The sequence below is a fragment of the Mastomys coucha genome, unplaced genomic scaffold (assembly GCF_008632895.1).
Source record: "Mastomys coucha isolate ucsf_1 unplaced genomic scaffold, UCSF_Mcou_1 pScaffold20, whole genome shotgun sequence".
Classification (NCBI taxonomy): Eukaryota; Metazoa; Chordata; class Mammalia; order Rodentia; family Muridae; genus Mastomys; species Mastomys coucha.
This window is the reverse complement of record NW_022196903.1, coordinates 111,778,578-111,795,860: the sequence shown is the minus strand read 5'-3', so window position 1 is coordinate 111,795,860 and position 17,283 is coordinate 111,778,578. Positions and strand designations below refer to the sequence as shown.

General features: G+C 44.5%; 1 protein-coding gene across 36 annotated transcripts in view; it reads left to right on the top strand.

The window, feature by feature from the left end:
- Cacna1c (calcium voltage-gated channel subunit alpha1 C) overlaps positions 1–17,283 on the top strand; it is a 529,265-nt gene that overhangs the window by 454,529 nt on the left and 57,453 nt on the right. For all 36 annotated transcript variants that reach the window (XM_031383153.1, XM_031383144.1, XM_031383150.1 and 33 more), the window contains 6 exons: positions 6,893–7,000; positions 7,725–7,777; positions 8,057–8,203; positions 9,941–10,142; positions 11,638–11,796; positions 12,380–12,490. In XM_031383153.1, coding sequence (XP_031239013.1) covers positions 6,893–7,000; positions 7,725–7,777; positions 8,057–8,203; positions 9,941–10,142; positions 11,638–11,796; positions 12,380–12,490 — 780 coding nt within the window. The remainder of the gene's footprint in view (positions 1–6,892; positions 7,001–7,724; positions 7,778–8,056; positions 8,204–9,940; positions 10,143–11,637; positions 11,797–12,379; positions 12,491–17,283) is intronic.

The window sequence follows — 17,283 nt, the reverse complement described above, 5'->3', positions numbered from 1 at the left end:
AGAATTTATAATTTCATTTTCTTTAAAGTATATGTCTCTCTTTAACAGAGATGTGTCTTAGTTGGGTTTCTATTGCTGTGACCAAAGGCAACTTGAAGAAATAATTTATTCCAATTTTATTTAGCCCATTATGAGGAGAAGTTGGGGTAGGAACTCAAGGCAGGAACTGAAGCAGAACATGGAGGAGCACTGCCTACTGGCTTATTCTCCATGGCTTGTTCAACCTGCTTTCTTATGCAGCCTGAGGACTACCTGTTCAGGGGTGGGGGCACCTCCTGTGGACTATGCCCTTCCACATCAATCATTAGACAAACAAACAAAAAAAAAACTACATACACTTGCCTACAAAAATCTGATGGAGGCATTTTCTCAATTGAGATTCCTCTTCCCAAATATCTCTAGTTTGTGTCAAATTGACAAATACCTAAGACAATTGGCCCCTTGTTAATTTGACACACAAATATATCACTATTAAACCATAAAGTTTCCCTTCTTGTTTCTCCCCAGGATGTCATATTAATATTAATATCCTATTGTAAAACATAGTATAATAACTTTATAAGTCCCATGGTCTTTAAATTTTTTTCAATACCTAAAAATCCAATGCTTCTTTAAAAGTTCCATCTTTTAACTGTGGGCTATACCACAAAGTCAAATCCTTCCATATTCCAAAAGGGAAGAACCAAGGCACAATCACAAATAAATAAAATCAAAGCAAAACCAAAATTAATCAGCATAAGGAGTTCAGTGGTTGACATATGGGCCTCACTCAGGATCTTCTGAGTCGTAAGAGGCCGGGACAGCTTCATTTCCCCAGCCATCTCACAGGCTCAGGCCGGTCCTTGGTAATCAATCCATGGCACTGCTATCTCCAAAACTCTGGGGCCTGCAACTGAAGCTACACTTTCTCCAATGGACTCTCCAGATCTCCCTTTAAGGACTCTAACCTGCCAACATAGTGCCAAGCCTTAGCTACTCTCTTTGACCCCTTTATGCCTTCAAAACCAGGTCCACCTTTAGCTGCTAGCCTGAGAAGTAGTGCCAGTCCCCTTACAGTGGGAAGGCCAAGGATTCTGTAGTTGCTCAGTCCAGGAGACTGAGTGTCTCAGCAGTCTCGTTCTCATACTGGATTCCCAGGAAAGTCTGAGAGGGCCACAGCTTTTCATTCTACATTGGAATCCCAAAGAAGCAGGCTCTCTCACCAGCAGAGGAATGCCACACATAGACGAACTTTCCAGTGACAGAGAGTGCAAGCAGGCAAAAAGTAAAAGCCGCCTTTCCCTGCCCTTTTTCGTAGGCTGTCCCAAGAAGGCGTAGCCCAGACTCAGAGAGATCTTCCCTCCTCAGACAATCCAATCAAGGAAATCCTTTTCATTGGTTCCAGATAGAGCTGAGTTGACAACCAAGATTAGCTATCACAATGACCAAAAACAACTTAGAGACTACAGGGTTTACTAGTCTCCCATCATCAGTGGAAGTCACGGCGGCAGGAGCCAGAAGGCAGGGGCTGAAGCAGATGCCATGGAGGAGTGCTGCTTATTGGCTTGCTTCTCATGGCATCTAAGATGACTCTGCCCCTAGTGGGTGAGCCATCCCACAGCAATCACTAATCCAGCATGATAGGCAATCTGAAGCAAGCTGCTTCTCAGTTGAGTGTCTCCTTTCTAGGTCAGTCTAGCTCAGGTCAAGTCGGAAAACAAGAAAGAAAGAGAACAGAACAGGATGGTTCATTGATTTACTTAATTTTCATGGGACACCCAATACTTTTTAAATAAAGAGATAATCAATGAATGCGTTCCAAGAGGTGTAAATAGATTTTAGATTTCAAAGAGCCAAGAAGAGTGTCATAGGCTAAGGAGGCAAAGGCTTTGGTTTTTGTTTACCTACGAATCTAGAAGACTGAAGATCACCGGCAGAGGGATGGAATTTTGTGCAATGCGTCAAACTTTAAAAACGGATTTAAATATTGTCAACTACAGTAAGTTTTGTCATTGTTATGTGTGTGATTTAACAGGTTTGTCCCAGGTGTGAATAATTTTTGCTTAGAGAATTTCTCCTACTGTTGAGGTGGTGGCCATCCAGCTAAAGAAGGCTTTCCCACATTGGTAAACACGCAATCTCAGCGTGTTAGCATTTGGATGAAATCTAATCACCAAGTTTTAAATGGTTTATTTGATAAGAGGATAAAATAGAATATCCTTATTCTCTTGGCCTTTTCTTTTTTAATTCTCCTCAGGCATCAGTTTTATCTCAGGGTGCTGAATTTTGACCTTAAGAATTTGTAATAACCTTTCATTATAAGCAATTTAGTCATACTGATGTCATCTCTTTTTTTAAGCTTTAAGCTTTATAGCCATTTTATTGAAAATGTTTTAATAATATTTTTATTAATTCTTTGAGAATCTCGTGCAATTTTTGTACCTATTCATCCCTACTCCCATTATTCCTCCCAGGTCCACCCCCACCTCCCTGTCCCCCAACTGAATGCCCTCCCTCTCTTTTTTTAATCCATTCAGTCTAATTTATGGTACCTAAATATTTTGGGGTGTGAGGCCATCCCCTGAACTGTGGTTGATTGACGGGTGCCTTCCCCTCAGCTATCACTTGCCAATAGTTCCTCGGCTAGAGGTAGAACTGTATGCCAGCCTCTCTTCTCCCTGCTGGAGATTTTATGGTTTGAGCCTGTGCGGGTCTTGGGCATGTTGGTACAAGTGCTGTGAATCAGTATGTACAAGTGCCCTGTTGTGTCCACACAACAGTTTCATCACAGGACTACACTACACTGCTCTCATTCTGGCAGTCCATCTGCCCCTCTTCTAGAATCATCCGTAAGCCTTGGGAGAAGGGGATGTACTCTAGGAACAAGAGTGAACAATGAGGTAGGGGATATTTTGCTGGGGTAGGAACACACTGGCAGGGTAGAAAAAGTCACATGGAAACCCATTACTGTAGAAATGTCCTCAAATATATAATATACACATATAAAATAGTTTAAATGGAGTTACCCTATAACAGGGGTAGGAACAGGTCCCTCCTAGACACCACAAGATAGCAAATAACAAGTCCAGGAATGGGTTACCTCTTTTGGATTTGTTGGCCAGTGGGGAACCATGAACCCCCAAACATTATAGACTATTGCCAGTATTCTTGGCTATCCTCTAGAACTTGATGGTAAGACTCTACTGTTGAAGGTACTTGAGTCACAGAACATGGAGAAATCAAGCTGACCTGAACCCTGTGAGGTAAAATGATGGCTGTCCTGGCAGGATTATCCCACTGCTGCAAATGGTGGGGCAAATGTTACTGGAATAACCAGCCAACCAAAACCAAAACAACCTGCCACCTTTGGCCTCTACATAGATAGAAACACTACCTGTCTCTCAATGTCAATGTGTGTAATCTAGCATCCTCTGATTATTAGGTAAGTCCTTTTGGAAAACACCAAGACTTCCCCAGCTTCCAGAAACTCATGGCTAAGAGTGCCATCAGGTGACATCAAAGGCCTATGGTAGAGATTTCCCCACTTTGCTGTACGCCAGCTACGTCTTGTCTCCCACCACTGTACTTGAAAACACAGGAAGCTGAAACACAAAATGCGAACAGTTCTGCAGACATTTTCCTCAGCAAACTCAAATCATTTGTTAAGGATTTTTATTATTATAATAGTTCTTACTATATAAAATATATTAATAAGTCTTATGTATAATATATACTTATCTATAATATAGTATGTAATATACTCACATATACAATAAGTCTTATATAATGTTTATATATATATTCACACACACATATATACATAAAATAAGCCTAATTACAATAAGCATTTAGAAATTGTCTCTGTTCAAAAAAGCAATGGCTTGCCTTTTATGTCTACATGGCAACTGGGAGGCAGAACCATTTTGTCTCTAATCCTTTTTATCACTTTTACTTTGGGGTCATCTGTTTACAGTAAAGATTTTAATCATTTAACAAGTGTTTTATTTAAGGTATTTTTCTCATTTTTTTTATATTCTCCTCTTTAAACCAGAAGATGCAGTAAGTTATTGCTCCAAGTACAATACCAAAGAAAAATTGTATTTAGGTTGTAATGGAACGTGTTAGGATCATCTCTCAATCCTAAGATGCCATTAGCTGCCTTTAAGTAGAGTAATCAGTTTCCGAAATGACGGGGATTTGTTTTCCTAGTTTTCATGTTGTCTTGTTCATCTAGTCTTGGCTAGATATGGATCTTGAAAATGTGTTTTGTCAAGAGTCAGTAACAGTTAAAAATAATCTTTAAAATATTCACTTTTACATACATATAAATCTAAGCACATCCCAGGAATGGCACTTGATAACTTTTTAAAAGATATATAAATGAAGTGGCCAGAGATTTTGTTGTTCGGCTCCTTTTTAGGTTACAAAGTGACACATAAAGACAGTTTTGTGAAAATAATTATCATGAGCAGATACAACACAACCAGAATGTGCTGTTTGTTAGACACCAGGTAGAAAAGTTATATCTCAAAGATACAGCGTTTCACTTCAACATTGCGAAGGGCACAGTGAAGGTCAAGGATAGTGAATTCTGTATTATTTAGGTTAATGGAAGTAGGCCAGTCCACGTTCATAAGAACTGTTCAGAACTGTTCAAATGAGAGGGGATAGTTTGGTTTATTGAATTTTTCATATGACGTTCCCAGGCAAATGTGTAAGAGAGTTCATCTGGGCAGTGAGCCTGGGCTCTGCTTCAGATCAGAAGGAAAGGAAGCTAGCTAGGAAGGTCAAAGGTCACAGGGAGAGGCCAGAGCAGGAGGTGAGACTGCAGGCATGGCTGGTGGTTGCAAGTAGAGAAAAGCCATATTGTGCCATTAGTGTCCAGAAATTTTGGCCTGGGAGTGGATATTAGGTGTAAGTCAGAAAATGCAGGATTGGAGTATCAGATGTTAGGAGAAGGGAAATGTGCCATCCTGGGGAAACTGAAAGTCTGGCTTCCTGTAGGTCCCTCAGATCTACAGAAATTCTGGCCAGAAAGGCAAAAACGCAGGCACAAATGTCAGTATTTTAGCCACATGTTCTGTATCCTCGTGCTCTGAAGAAGAGGGGACAACCCAAAGGGGAGTCTTTAGGGATTCAGTTAAGCATTGCCCATGGTAACCCCTATGGTGTCTTAACTGCTTTTCCTGTAGCTCTGATAAAATACATACTCTGACAAAAGCAGATCGAGGGAGAAATGATTTACTTCAGTTCGTGGTCCAAGGGCACAGAACATAATGGCAGAAAGTCAACCAGCGGGAGCTGGAAGCAGCCAGTCACATCACGCAATAGGAATTCAAAGTTAAGGAATGCTCGTCTTCAGCCTGCAGCCCAGAACCCAAGCCCACAGAACATGGCCCCCCAAGTTTTAGTGTAGGTTTTTCCACCTCAATTAACCTAATCAGCATAGCCTCTCACAGTCACACCCAGAAGCTAAACAATCAGTCATAAGTGTGCCTGGAAGATGCCTCCTAGTGGTTCCCAATCCTGTCAAGTGATAACTAACGTTAACCATCACATAGAGGGAAGAAAACAGGGTGATGAGGATTGAAAAGGGGAAGGAAAACAGAGGGGACACTTTCACCAACACTCCAAGAAGAGGGGTAAAACCCTTGCCAGTAAATGAAGACCAGAGAGGGGTGTCCCTACTCCATTGGAGTCTTCTTGAAAGGGAAGACTCCATCCCTCAAGAGATTCTTGGAGCTGTCTCCAAGAAGCTGAAGGAGTGAGTAGACCCTGCACTAGGGCACACCAAGTGAAAGATGAAAAGACAATTACATTTGAAACACTGAAATCTTTCTCTCCTACCAACGGAGTCAGAGTCTTCCTCTAGAATGTCCCTTTCTAACTTACAGTATTCCTGAAGGAGGGTCACCAGCAACGACGTGGTCCACGGAGGTCCGGTAGCTTTCATGATACAGAGAAAGAGTAGTGAAGGGAAATGGAAAAAAATAAATACACAGGATGGGGGAAGTCCTAGGAGATTCCCAGAAAAAAAAAGAGAGAAAGTATCTCCTAACCCTTCATGGCTATAGTGGACTGATCTTTTTCTTACTGCCTTCATGATCCACTGAAGAACAGCTTTCGTTACAGTCCCTCCATTGCAACTGTGAAATAAGGCCTTCCACATGGAGCTGAAAGGACTGCTGCTGGACATGCAGAATTACACACCCTGCAGGCCTTTGGGTGTCACTAAAGAGTAACCCCAGCCATAGATCTGCCAGCTATATAAGCTCCAGAGTTTAAAAGGGACCAAGGAAATCAAAGCAGGGACCCTTATCATGGCCACCACAACGTTAGGTGGCAACCACAGCCAAGATCACAGACTGTGCAGACTTCCACCAAAGACAGCATGAGCAAAGAATTTTATTCACTCTCTATAGACTGAGACAGGCCACTAAGGAAGGGGTTGATTTATGTAGGGATGTGTAAAGTTGGCAACTGGTTCCTAGAAGGTGTCTACATGGCACTTATAGGGCGGGCTCCAAGGAGTGGACTTCAGGGCAATCAAATTCCCCTTACTTGTTCCTTACCTGTCTCAGCAATCACAGGACACACTCTTGCACTTAGGTAAGATGCAAAGGTAGGGTTATGGCAAGGAAGAAGCTATTTTTGAGTTAATATTGCTTCTACCGCTCAGATAAGAGTGTAGAAGGGCTTATTTCTCCGTTGTCACTCAGAGGCCAAGAAGCCCTTTGCATCCCATGAGTTCCATCACTGTGGCTCTGGAAAGGTTTCCGGGCCTCCTGGAGCCTGATTTCTCCCATTTGGAGCATAGGATCTGCCTGCCCTGGGTTTGGAGGGGCCCAGGGATTGGTTCATGGATACTTAAAGTGAAACCTGATCCTCTTCCTGTCCCCTCTTCCCACTGCAGCACGTGGTTCAGTGCGTGTTTGTGGCCATCCGGACCATTGGGAACATCGTGATTGTCACCACTCTGCTACAGTTCATGTTCGCCTGCATTGGGGTCCAGCTCTTCAAGGTAAAGTCCTGCCTCCTTCCCCTCCCCAGCGTTCCCAAGGAAGGGAGACAACGGATCCAAGAGCAGCCTGAGTCAGGTGTACAGAATGGAGAAGCCTCTGACCACAACCTTCTTGAACTTTCCAGACCGAGAAAGTAGAGGGAGGTTAGCCCTGCCTCTCCCAACTAAAGGCCTGTGTGCTCTCTGCTGTGTCCTCCTTCAATTGGCTACTCTTCTTTCCAAAGGACTTTTATCCTCTGGTACCTATGTGTCAGTCCTTGGCTTAAAGCCCACAGCAGTTGCTAAGCAACAGCATCATGTCCACACTATACCATCCAGCCTGAGGCCTAATTTTTTTTTTTCTTTTCTGCCTCCATCTCTTTAGTTCTTCTGGTCTCTCCCATGAAGCACTCTTTCTCTGTCCCCCTCACCCCTACTGTACAAATTTCCACTGACTTCTCCCCATAAACTCTCTCCAGGCCCAGTTCCCCTTTCTTCTTCCTTCCAAGACCTTCCCAAAGAGCAGAGCCTTCCAAGGTTGGTGCTCTCTGCTTTTGAATCAGGCTGCACTCTCAGCTCTGAATGTGAGTCATGTCCTCTGCATCTGGACTCTGTTCATCTCTCTCATGTTATCCTCAAAGCTCAGACTCAAGACTGCGCTACAGATGCGCTCTGAAATGCCATACATTTCTGCCAGATCTGTCCCGTGAGCAGCATCTCTAATCACTTCATTCTTCTCTTCTAGGGAAAGCTCTATACCTGTTCGGATAGTTCTAAACAGACGGAGGCAGAATGCAAGTGAGTTTACACTAACAGGCTTCCAGAACCAGGGCTGTTAACTGGGCAGGGGGCAAGGGTGGTGACTTGGTTAGAGGAGAGTGAAGACTGTCTTCTGACCTTATCCCGTTACCTGACCTCGTTTTTGTGAGATATGACTTCATCTATTCCTCAACATTCTATCCACTGACTCTTCTGATGGCTGGATAGTTTGGTTGCATGCCATCTAGCGTGCTATTTGAATCATTGGTGGTATAGATACAGGACACCCATAATTACCTCTTTCTCTTCCTTTCTCAGGGGTAACTATATCACGTACAAAGATGGAGAGGTTGATCACCCCATTATCCAGCCTCGGAGCTGGGAGAACAGCAAGTTTGACTTTGACAATGTTCTGGCAGCCATGATGGCCCTCTTCACCGTCTCCACCTTCGAGGGGTGGCCAGAGTAAGTATGAACATCAGGGCTTACAAGGTCAAGACATTGGCCATCCAGTTACCACCCAGGGTCTTATTAATTCCCTGAATTCTTCCCAGAGGTCAGACTTGTCCCTAGGCAGTGAGATTGTTTTGAGAACTGTAAAATATGATCACTGAAGAAACATGGACTTTTAGCTGACCATGGTAGGGCATACCTTTGATCCCAGCACTGGGGAGGCACAGGCAGGTAGATCCCTGAGACAGGTGAATCTCTGTCAGTTTGAGGCTAGCCTAGTGAGTTCCAGACCAGCCAAAGCTACATAGTAAGATTCTATCTCAAAAACAAAAACATAGCCGGGGGCAGTGATGGCACACATCTTTAATCCCAGCACTTGGGAGGCAGAGGCAGGCAGATTTCTGAGTTCAAGGCCAGCCTGGTCTACAGAGTGAGTTCCAGGACAGCCAGGGCTATACAGAGAAACCCTGTCTTGAAAAAAACAAAAACAAAAACAAAAACAAAAAAAAAAGGAAAAGAAAAAACAGACTCTTAGAAAAGATTTCATTGGGAGTCAGGGGTGCTGAATATTTTCATTGAAGACATTGTGTATGTTGTACAAGTGGTGTAACACCCAGTATACTTGTGGCATTTTAGGAACTCCAACCCAAAATGGACACCTTTTAACTCCTTTTCCCAAGCTCAGTGTGAATCACAAGATTAAGAGTCTGCCATTGAATGTATGGCATTTCAGAGTCAAGTACAGAAAGAATTTCTACAGTGCTAAGCTTTGATCATCACAGAGTTCCATGTATAGCTGACAAGGATAAAGGTAGATGAGAGGTCTCTGTCTGATTACACTGTGTACCAGTCTCCATAGAGAAAGCCTTGTCTCCGTTAACAGAATCAAGTAAGAAAGAGACAAAAACCAGGGGTCCAGTCCCTATGCAAATGTGATACTTTCTCTACTGGACCAACTCAATGGTCTTCACACAGCATTGCTGGTAGCAGGCCGGTGTCCATGGGGTACTCTTTGTATCTTTGTTTAAATACCTATGTCCCCATCTAGCAGTGCATAGGTATGGTTTGCCATCATAGGGCAATATATAAGTGATACTCAGAGATTAGCCATATACTAGGGCGATTACAAAGGAAGAGAAGGATATCATCCTGGTCCATGAAGAACAAGCTCAACTGGTCCATAGCCCAGACTGAAATGGAGGCAGACACACACACACACACACACACACGCACACGCACACGCACACGCGCACACACACACACACACACACACACACGCATACTCTAAACTACTGTGGATGATATGAATAATCTGGAGTGATGTTCATTTTATTATAGCTAAATAAATTACTTTCTCAGATTTACTTTTCTTTGGCCTCCCCTCCTTTGATCTATGCCAGTTTACAAAGCTGTTTCAATATTTACCGGTATTTCTGTACTTGAAATTGGGGTCAGTGATGAATGCTACAGTTCAGTAGCTCTTGATGGTTTCAAAGCAACGTGTATATATTGTATCAGCTGCCCTGTAAGTTAGGAAAGTAGGGAATTATCATTTCTACTTGACAGTTGTAAACTCAGTGCCAAAGAGAATCAGTGGTTTGCCTGGAAGGGACTTGAGCCCAGACCCTCTGGCCCCAGCCTGGAGCTGTTTCCTTTGATTGCAGGGACCCCTGGGAGCAGTGGTGCCATCATCTTATGGAGGTGACACTGCTTCTCCAGGTCACTCTGTGAGCCTATCTCCTCCTGTAGGCTGCTGTACCGCTCCATTGACTCCCACACAGAAGATAAGGGCCCCATCTACAACTACCGTGTGGAGATCTCCATCTTCTTCATCATCTACATCATCATCATTGCCTTCTTCATGATGAACATCTTCGTGGGTTTCGTCATTGTCACCTTCCAGGAGCAGGGGGAACAAGAGTACAAGAACTGTGAGCTGGACAAGAACCAGGTAGCCCTCTGGGAAGGAGAGGAGAGAAGCTGGGCCCACATAAGGATGGGCAGGATGTGGTTGCCTAGGACCCACTAAGAAGAGAGGCTAGGGTCTTTGGAGGGACATGTGTGGATGCCAAGGCCCTCCGTCATACCATCGAACAGAATGAGCTGTTTGCTCCAAATTCCTATGGCAGAAGTATGGGTCTTGCATTTCTCAGACATGACAGACATTAAATCTTCAAAATTCCCATGTCTAGAAAATGTGTTCAACCATCAAATACTTGTTAAGGTTCCACTTAGTGACACTTTGTTTCAGGCAATATGGAAGAAAGAAATCTGTGTCTTATCTAGAAATTGGAACGTTATACTATGCCCAAGTGTGTTGGTACCATTGACGATGGAGAAAGAAACTAGGACAGTGGAAGACAAAGAGCTAGTGGTGGGCAAAAGAACAGTTTTAGGAAGCCACTTAGATGGCTTCTCAAGCAAAACAGAGGTCTGAGACAGGGGGCATGAAAAGAGAGACTTAAATGAGACTGACATGATATCAAGGACTGGAGTGTGTTCTGTTGGCTTATGGGATTGGCTAGCAATTCCCCAGGTGAGCGATATGTTGTTGGGATTGGACACAGGGGTGGAACCCAAGATTAGCTTCCTTTGCACTCCAAGACTTACCCTTGTGGAAACATGTCCTGAATAAAGCCAACTCATGAGGACAGAGCCCAGTATGCCCAGCCCCATGCATGTTGAGAAAGCTGGACTCTGTGGGCTTAGATGTCTGCTACTTGGGTTTAGATTCAATGTTTGGGCTACTGTGTAGACTTAGTGTTGAAAGAAAGACAAGGAGGGAAGCCAACTGGAAAGTGTAGACGAGGCATGCTGAGGGCCTGACCTAACATCAGTTAATTGTAATAAAGATGTAAAAGCAGGAGGTTGGGGTGGTAAGACCTGGGGATTAGGCATGGAGGCCAAGGGTCAAGCAGACTGGAGTTGCTTTCAGCTTTCTGATTTGGGGATATGGGTGTTGTGCGTAAAAATTGGCTGACATTTTCTGTTTTACCAAGATTCTAGTTAGAACAAGAATTCCTGTCCTGACAGTTCTGGGTCTTCTGATTTTGTAGGTACTAGACAATAAGGAACAAGTACACAAGATAGAAAATGACAAATTAGGCAAGAGATACTCCATGGAGAATCTATGGTGTGGGGCATAACCAAAGAGAGCAGCTATGAGCCAATCAGTATTTATCAGGCACTTGCTGAGCAATGCTCCAATCGTTACCAGTTAGAGAAAAGGAGCTGAGCTCCTTACTTGCAATCTAGATGGGATTTGATGGTAAGGGAAGACAGAGAAATCAACATCATGCTTCACATTAATGTCATAGCTATGAGCTACAGTCCAAGAATCCCTTTCCAGGTTATGGTTTAACATATCTCCTACTCTTGACTGTCACCCGTCCTTCATCACCCCCACTCCCTCTCCATGTACCTTTATTCTCCTGCGTTCCTTCCAGAGACAATGTGTGGAATATGCCCTCAAGGCTCGACCCTTGCGAAGATACATCCCCAAGAACCAGCACCAGTACAAAGTGTGGTATGTGGTCAACTCCACCTACTTCGAGTATCTGATGTTCGTCCTCATCCTGCTCAACACCATCTGCCTGGCCATGCAGGTCAGTCGACAGCAGGGCTAGCCTAGGAAAAATGCTAAGGAAGGATGTGGTAAAAGGAGTTGCCAGGCCAGATCAACTGGTTACCTGCCTGCAGCTGGTTAAGTAAGAAAGACAGAAGAATGAGAGAAAGAGAGAGAAAGAGAGAGAGAGAGAGAGAGAGAGAGAGAGAGAGAGAGAGATCACTTCTCCAGGATGAAGTTCCTCTGTAACCTTACGAAAGAACCCAAGAGAGTAAGCTTAGAGTCATCCTCACAAGCATGGGCCATGGAGGTAGATTCACCACCTACCCCTACTACAGGGAAGCCAGTGTGTGCCAGGGCTCTCAAGCACCAGAACCCCCCCCCCAAAGTCATCATGGGATCATCATAAACTCAGATCTCCCCCACCCCTGTTATCAGAGAGGGTAGGAAAGGCAAGAGCTTACAGAATCTCCAGAGTCCACTTGGATACCCTGAGGATGGGTCAGGGAAGATCTCTGTAGAAATGGGGGCATCCGAGAAGGTTGGACAGAAATGATAACGAGCCCAAAGATATCGGGTTCTTGTTGGCTCTTGTTCATGGGCTTCCGTTTCCCTCCACTTAGCACTATGGCCAGAGCTGCCTCTTCAAAATTGCCATGAATATACTCAACATGCTTTTCACTGGCCTCTTCACGGTGGAGATGATCCTGAAGCTCATTGCCTTCAAACCCAAGGTAGGCCTCTGAGAGAAAGCTGTTTGATAGGATGGGGTGGGCATGTGTCCACTGGACAAGGGAGGTAAAGGGAGACCTTCCCAGCGAAGGGCCATCCCTTCTCTGAAGAGTGCTCTAAAAACTACGGTGGCCAAGAGGAGAACGAGGCCAACTCCTTAAGACATAACCTTACCTCATAATCTGGCCCATGACTGGGACACACAAGAAGCAGGTTCCTCCATGAGCTGAACTGCTGCTGTCTTTCTACAAGCTAAGCCTCAAACTTTCTCCTTCCATTTTCCACAGCTGGCAAGCCAAACTTCTCCTAACCCAGCCCCCTAGATCTAGGAAGGTCTCTGATTTACCCTTTTCCCATTTCCTTTGCTAGGCAGGATGAATGCTTGTGAGAAGTCCAGTCCTCGCTTTTTCTGCCGGGGGGCCCAGGGCTCCATGCCATTGGCTCTTCCACAGGCATATTGCCACTGCTTCCTCTGTCCTCCAACACAGGAAGAGCAGTCACCTGCAGATTTTGCCTGCTAATCACTTTTTTTCGAGCAGCACCTCTTCAAAGAGAGGAGACTGGCACTGTCTGAATGAGGTGGAGCTGACAAGCTTGACTACCTGTCACTCAGCCTCACCAACCCTGCCCACTGTCCCAGGTAACATTGGAGCAAGCTAGTAGAAGTGATGTGCACTATCCTTGACCCCCCTAGATGGGCTGGAATCTCTGGCATTCACTGGCTGAGACTGAGGCTACTTCAGAGGGCCGCTGTAACACCAACTGTAGCTACTCCAACACTTCCTGGAGAGTAGTGAAAGGCTGGAGGATCACACTTAGAGACTTGAAACATTAGCCCTTTTTCTAAGCCTCCTCTCCGCCCTGCTCAGCAGCTTTACCAGATGCACCATAGATCAGCAGGAGGCAAAGAGACAGGTCTCCAACTATAGCCTGTTTGTTTGTTGGCCCAGGATTAACTGGTCGCAGGATTCCTCCTGAGCTGTTAGCATCCCAGCTGTAGGGAAAAGGGAAGTGACATGCCCACAATCTTAATGCACAACTATTAAGAGAGGAAGCTGTTATGTTCTCGGTCACATGGACCTGTTCACAAGGGCGCTCCCATGGAAAGGACTCTGCTGGGGACTTTTCAGAAAGAGTAGCACTTAAAGATAGTACGTACAGACTCACAACCGCTGCATCTTCCTTGCAACCCAAGACACCTTGGGATCTTTGTACTTTTTGAAAACTCCTAATGAATCAGTCTCATTTGTAGGATAATAATAATTGTGTCTCCCTGCCTCCAAGAAGGAAATATGCTCTTTATTATATATTTTCCCAAGTTCAGACCATTAGGGGATAGATTGTGCCCAGGGCCTGAAGAACACCAAGTGGTTGTGGCTATCTTCTATGGGGTCCACAAGCATTGCCACCCACATGTTACCCTAGTCCATGTTTGCCTGAGAACACAGAAGCATCGCCCATAGCATCCTGAGCCAGGCCAGGAGAGGGGGACCACTGGGCTTCAGCCTTGGTTCTCAGCCTCTAGGGAGCTGTCAATCAATCATCCCACAGTGGAGTCAGGTATGTTCCTGGCATCGGAGGCAATCTCCAGAATCTGCAGTCTCTAGCATACGCAGTGCATCAAATCACCTGTTCTGGGAAGCCCATGAGATTGACATTGGCCTGAAACATACCTTTGATGTATCCCTACAGACAAAGGAGCAAACCAGTTCCTAAGACATAACCAATTAGGTTTCCTGTTATCTTCGATGCCTGTTTTTCTGTCCTGAGAAGACAGGATAAAATATGAGTGATTTTTCCTGGGTGCAGAAGAGATCCATCTCATCTCACACAGCCAGATAATAGCAAAGGGATCTCTTCTATGAATTCCTCAAAAGGAATCCCAACAATAGAGAGAGAAGACTATAGTGTGGGTAACCAGAGACAGTTAACTGAGGAGAACATGAAGGGGAGCCTGGTCGCCTACACCCTCATTAACTGTATTCTTCACTGATAAACAAGCTAGAAAATTTGCCCTTGAATTTTCAGGCAGCATACCAAACAGAAATCCTCATAACTCTGGTAGAAATACCTACCTCGAGTTTGCCCAAGAACCATAGTGTGAATGACTTCTAACAGACATGAAAGACTAATGGCTTCTGGACTTTTACCTTCCCCAATGGTGTGGTGTGAGTGAGTTCCCTGTGAAAGGGCAGTCAACAAGGAACAGAGAGGAGGATGGGTTAGTCAGCCTGGCATTATAACTAAGAAGTGCCTGGAGCAACTTGCTTCCAGGGGGAGTGGTAGGTAGATGGTGGTAGGGTTGTGTGTAAGAGCAATCCAGTTGCATCTGTAACCAGAAATCAGCAACAGAGCAAGCTGGAATCCTACAATTCACAAAGAGTAAGCCTTCAGTGATCTAGTTTCTCTTACCTTCCCCCTTCCCCTTCTCCTTCCTCTTCTCCTTCCTTCCTCCCTTCCCTCCCTCCCTCCCTCCCTTCCCTTTCACTGGGCTCCATTTTCTGGAGAGTCCACCCTCCTCCAATAGTACCACCCTGGGGACCAAGCTTTTAACAAATGGCCCTCCAGGGGACACTTAGCATCCAAATCAAAGCCATTGGCATTACTCATAGCTCGGACTGTGTCCTCTGGAGGTGTCCCTGATTTGATTTTCCTTACCATATCTTTTTCATATCTGATTGGTTGATGGGTTGATCTATCGGCCCCGCTTCTTTCTTCCATTTTCTCTACAGTGATTGATGCTGGTGATCTTTTCTCATTCACGTCTGTTTTCCTCACCACTCTATGTAAAATGAATTTACTCAAGAAAATCTCTGCCCTGAATCCTGCTGCCCAGCTCCATAAATCCATACTTTGTTCATACAAAAAACTATAAAACATGTGAGATGTTAGTATACACAAACTTAAAGACCCTCTGCCTCCCAGAGCAGCCTGAAGGGTGACCCAAAGAAAAGGGTAGATAACTTGAACACCTCACAGGATGCCAAAGGAGTTCTGTCCTTAGATGTAGGGAAAATCAGCAAAAGAAACTTGCATGATATTTAATTCTGCATGAGTATACAGGTGCAAGTTGGGGGAAAGGCTTGTTTGGAATCCTTAAAAGGTAATTAAATAGTTCTTTAATAAGATTATATTCCTATCGTGACCTAAAATGTCAATAATTACAGAAAATTAAGATCATTTTTATGATAAACACTGAAAAAGTCCAGTGTCTAAAAATATAGCAAAAAGAAAACTACAATTTTATAACAATGATTAAACAAAAATTAATAACACAAGAGATGTGTTTTCAAGCTGGAAAACTCAATTGCTGAAACCCTATTTCCCCGAAACTTCATCTGTAGACTCAAGCCAATCCCAATTAAAATTCCAAAGAAGCCCTACCCAGCAGAAAAAGCAGAAGAAAAGGATCCACACAGCAGACCAAGGGGTTGTTAGGATGAGCCTTCCAGTTCAAAGTTTCTGCCCCGTGTGGGCAGCTCTGACCTGACTCTGGAGGGCAGCACAGGGTCTGGTGAAGGCCAGTGTAGCCACAGATATTCCAGTCTTAGCAACAGAACTGCATGCCAAGAGTTAATGTTGTCACTAAATGCCATCCTTTGATATTGACAAAGGTTCAGCAAGCACAACTCAAGACAGAAGTCTTGAGTTGATGAGTTGATGAATCCAGGGCTACAGCACAGTAGGTCTAGGATGGTGTGAGTGTCCCTAATGGGAAGCTTTTAACCTCTCTGCTTCCATAAGGTTCTCAGTAGGCCTGCTATTCCTGAAACTCACTCTATCCTCCACGGCTAGAGGCATTGTCTTCTAGGAAGTCCTGGGGCACCAAGTAGGGGACTTAGGGACCCGTGTGTTGGTTACTTAGTAAGGAGTAGCCTGGTGTAGGAGAAGAGGAGGTGTTGTCTGCTAGAGCCTCCTGGAAGCTTAGCAGTCAAGAGGAATGTCAGCATTGCGCAGACATCTTCTGATGATGGATCAGTCAAAAGGACAAAGAGAAGGAATGAAAGGTGGCTCCAAGCTCCCTGGCTTGCCCCTCAGGGACTGGGCTGGTGCAACAGTTCATTGACATTGAAGAGAGTAGGGAGAGTCGAGAGAGCCTGAAGGGGCTATGTAGACAGATTGGGTTTTAAAAGCTATTAAAGTCTGGGACAGGCAGTCTGGACAGGAGATCTATTTTAGTAGTCAGTATTACATACAGCCCTCCTAAGTAGATGCTCTAAGAGAGCTGCTCTGGACTCTCCTCTTCCCAGAGAAGATGTGCATGATGAGCTAACATGTGGGACACTGGGGAGAAGGAAATGGGTAGGGGACATCTGGAGGCTAAGAGCTAGGATGGCCAAAACAAGGGACCAAGACAAAGCACTATGTCTCAGGCCGAAGGCCTGTGTGAGGGACACACAGAGAAGGAAGGGAGGGTGAACAGAGACCAGGGAGCATGCACCGCTTGTCCTGAGGAACAGGAGGGGACCTTAGAGTTCAAGTCCCCATACTAGTCCCCTCTGTGAGTAGCGAGTGGTTCAGAGGATTATGTCTCCTCATAGTCACCCTGACCTAGAAATTTTAATTTAAACAACTTCAGGAGTAAGTAAAATATTTCCTTTTAAAACTTCTATTAGCCTCCTTTTTAGAGGAATGGCCTTAAACCCTTTCTCAACTTACAGCTTATATGCCATGATCAATATTCCGTAATGTCTTTTTAATTCCCAGACATTCAACATAAAATGTTGAAAATACAGGATCTCTTAGCCATAATGTAAGTGAAAAGGGTGTGTATAGTAAAAGAGTCATTACCCAC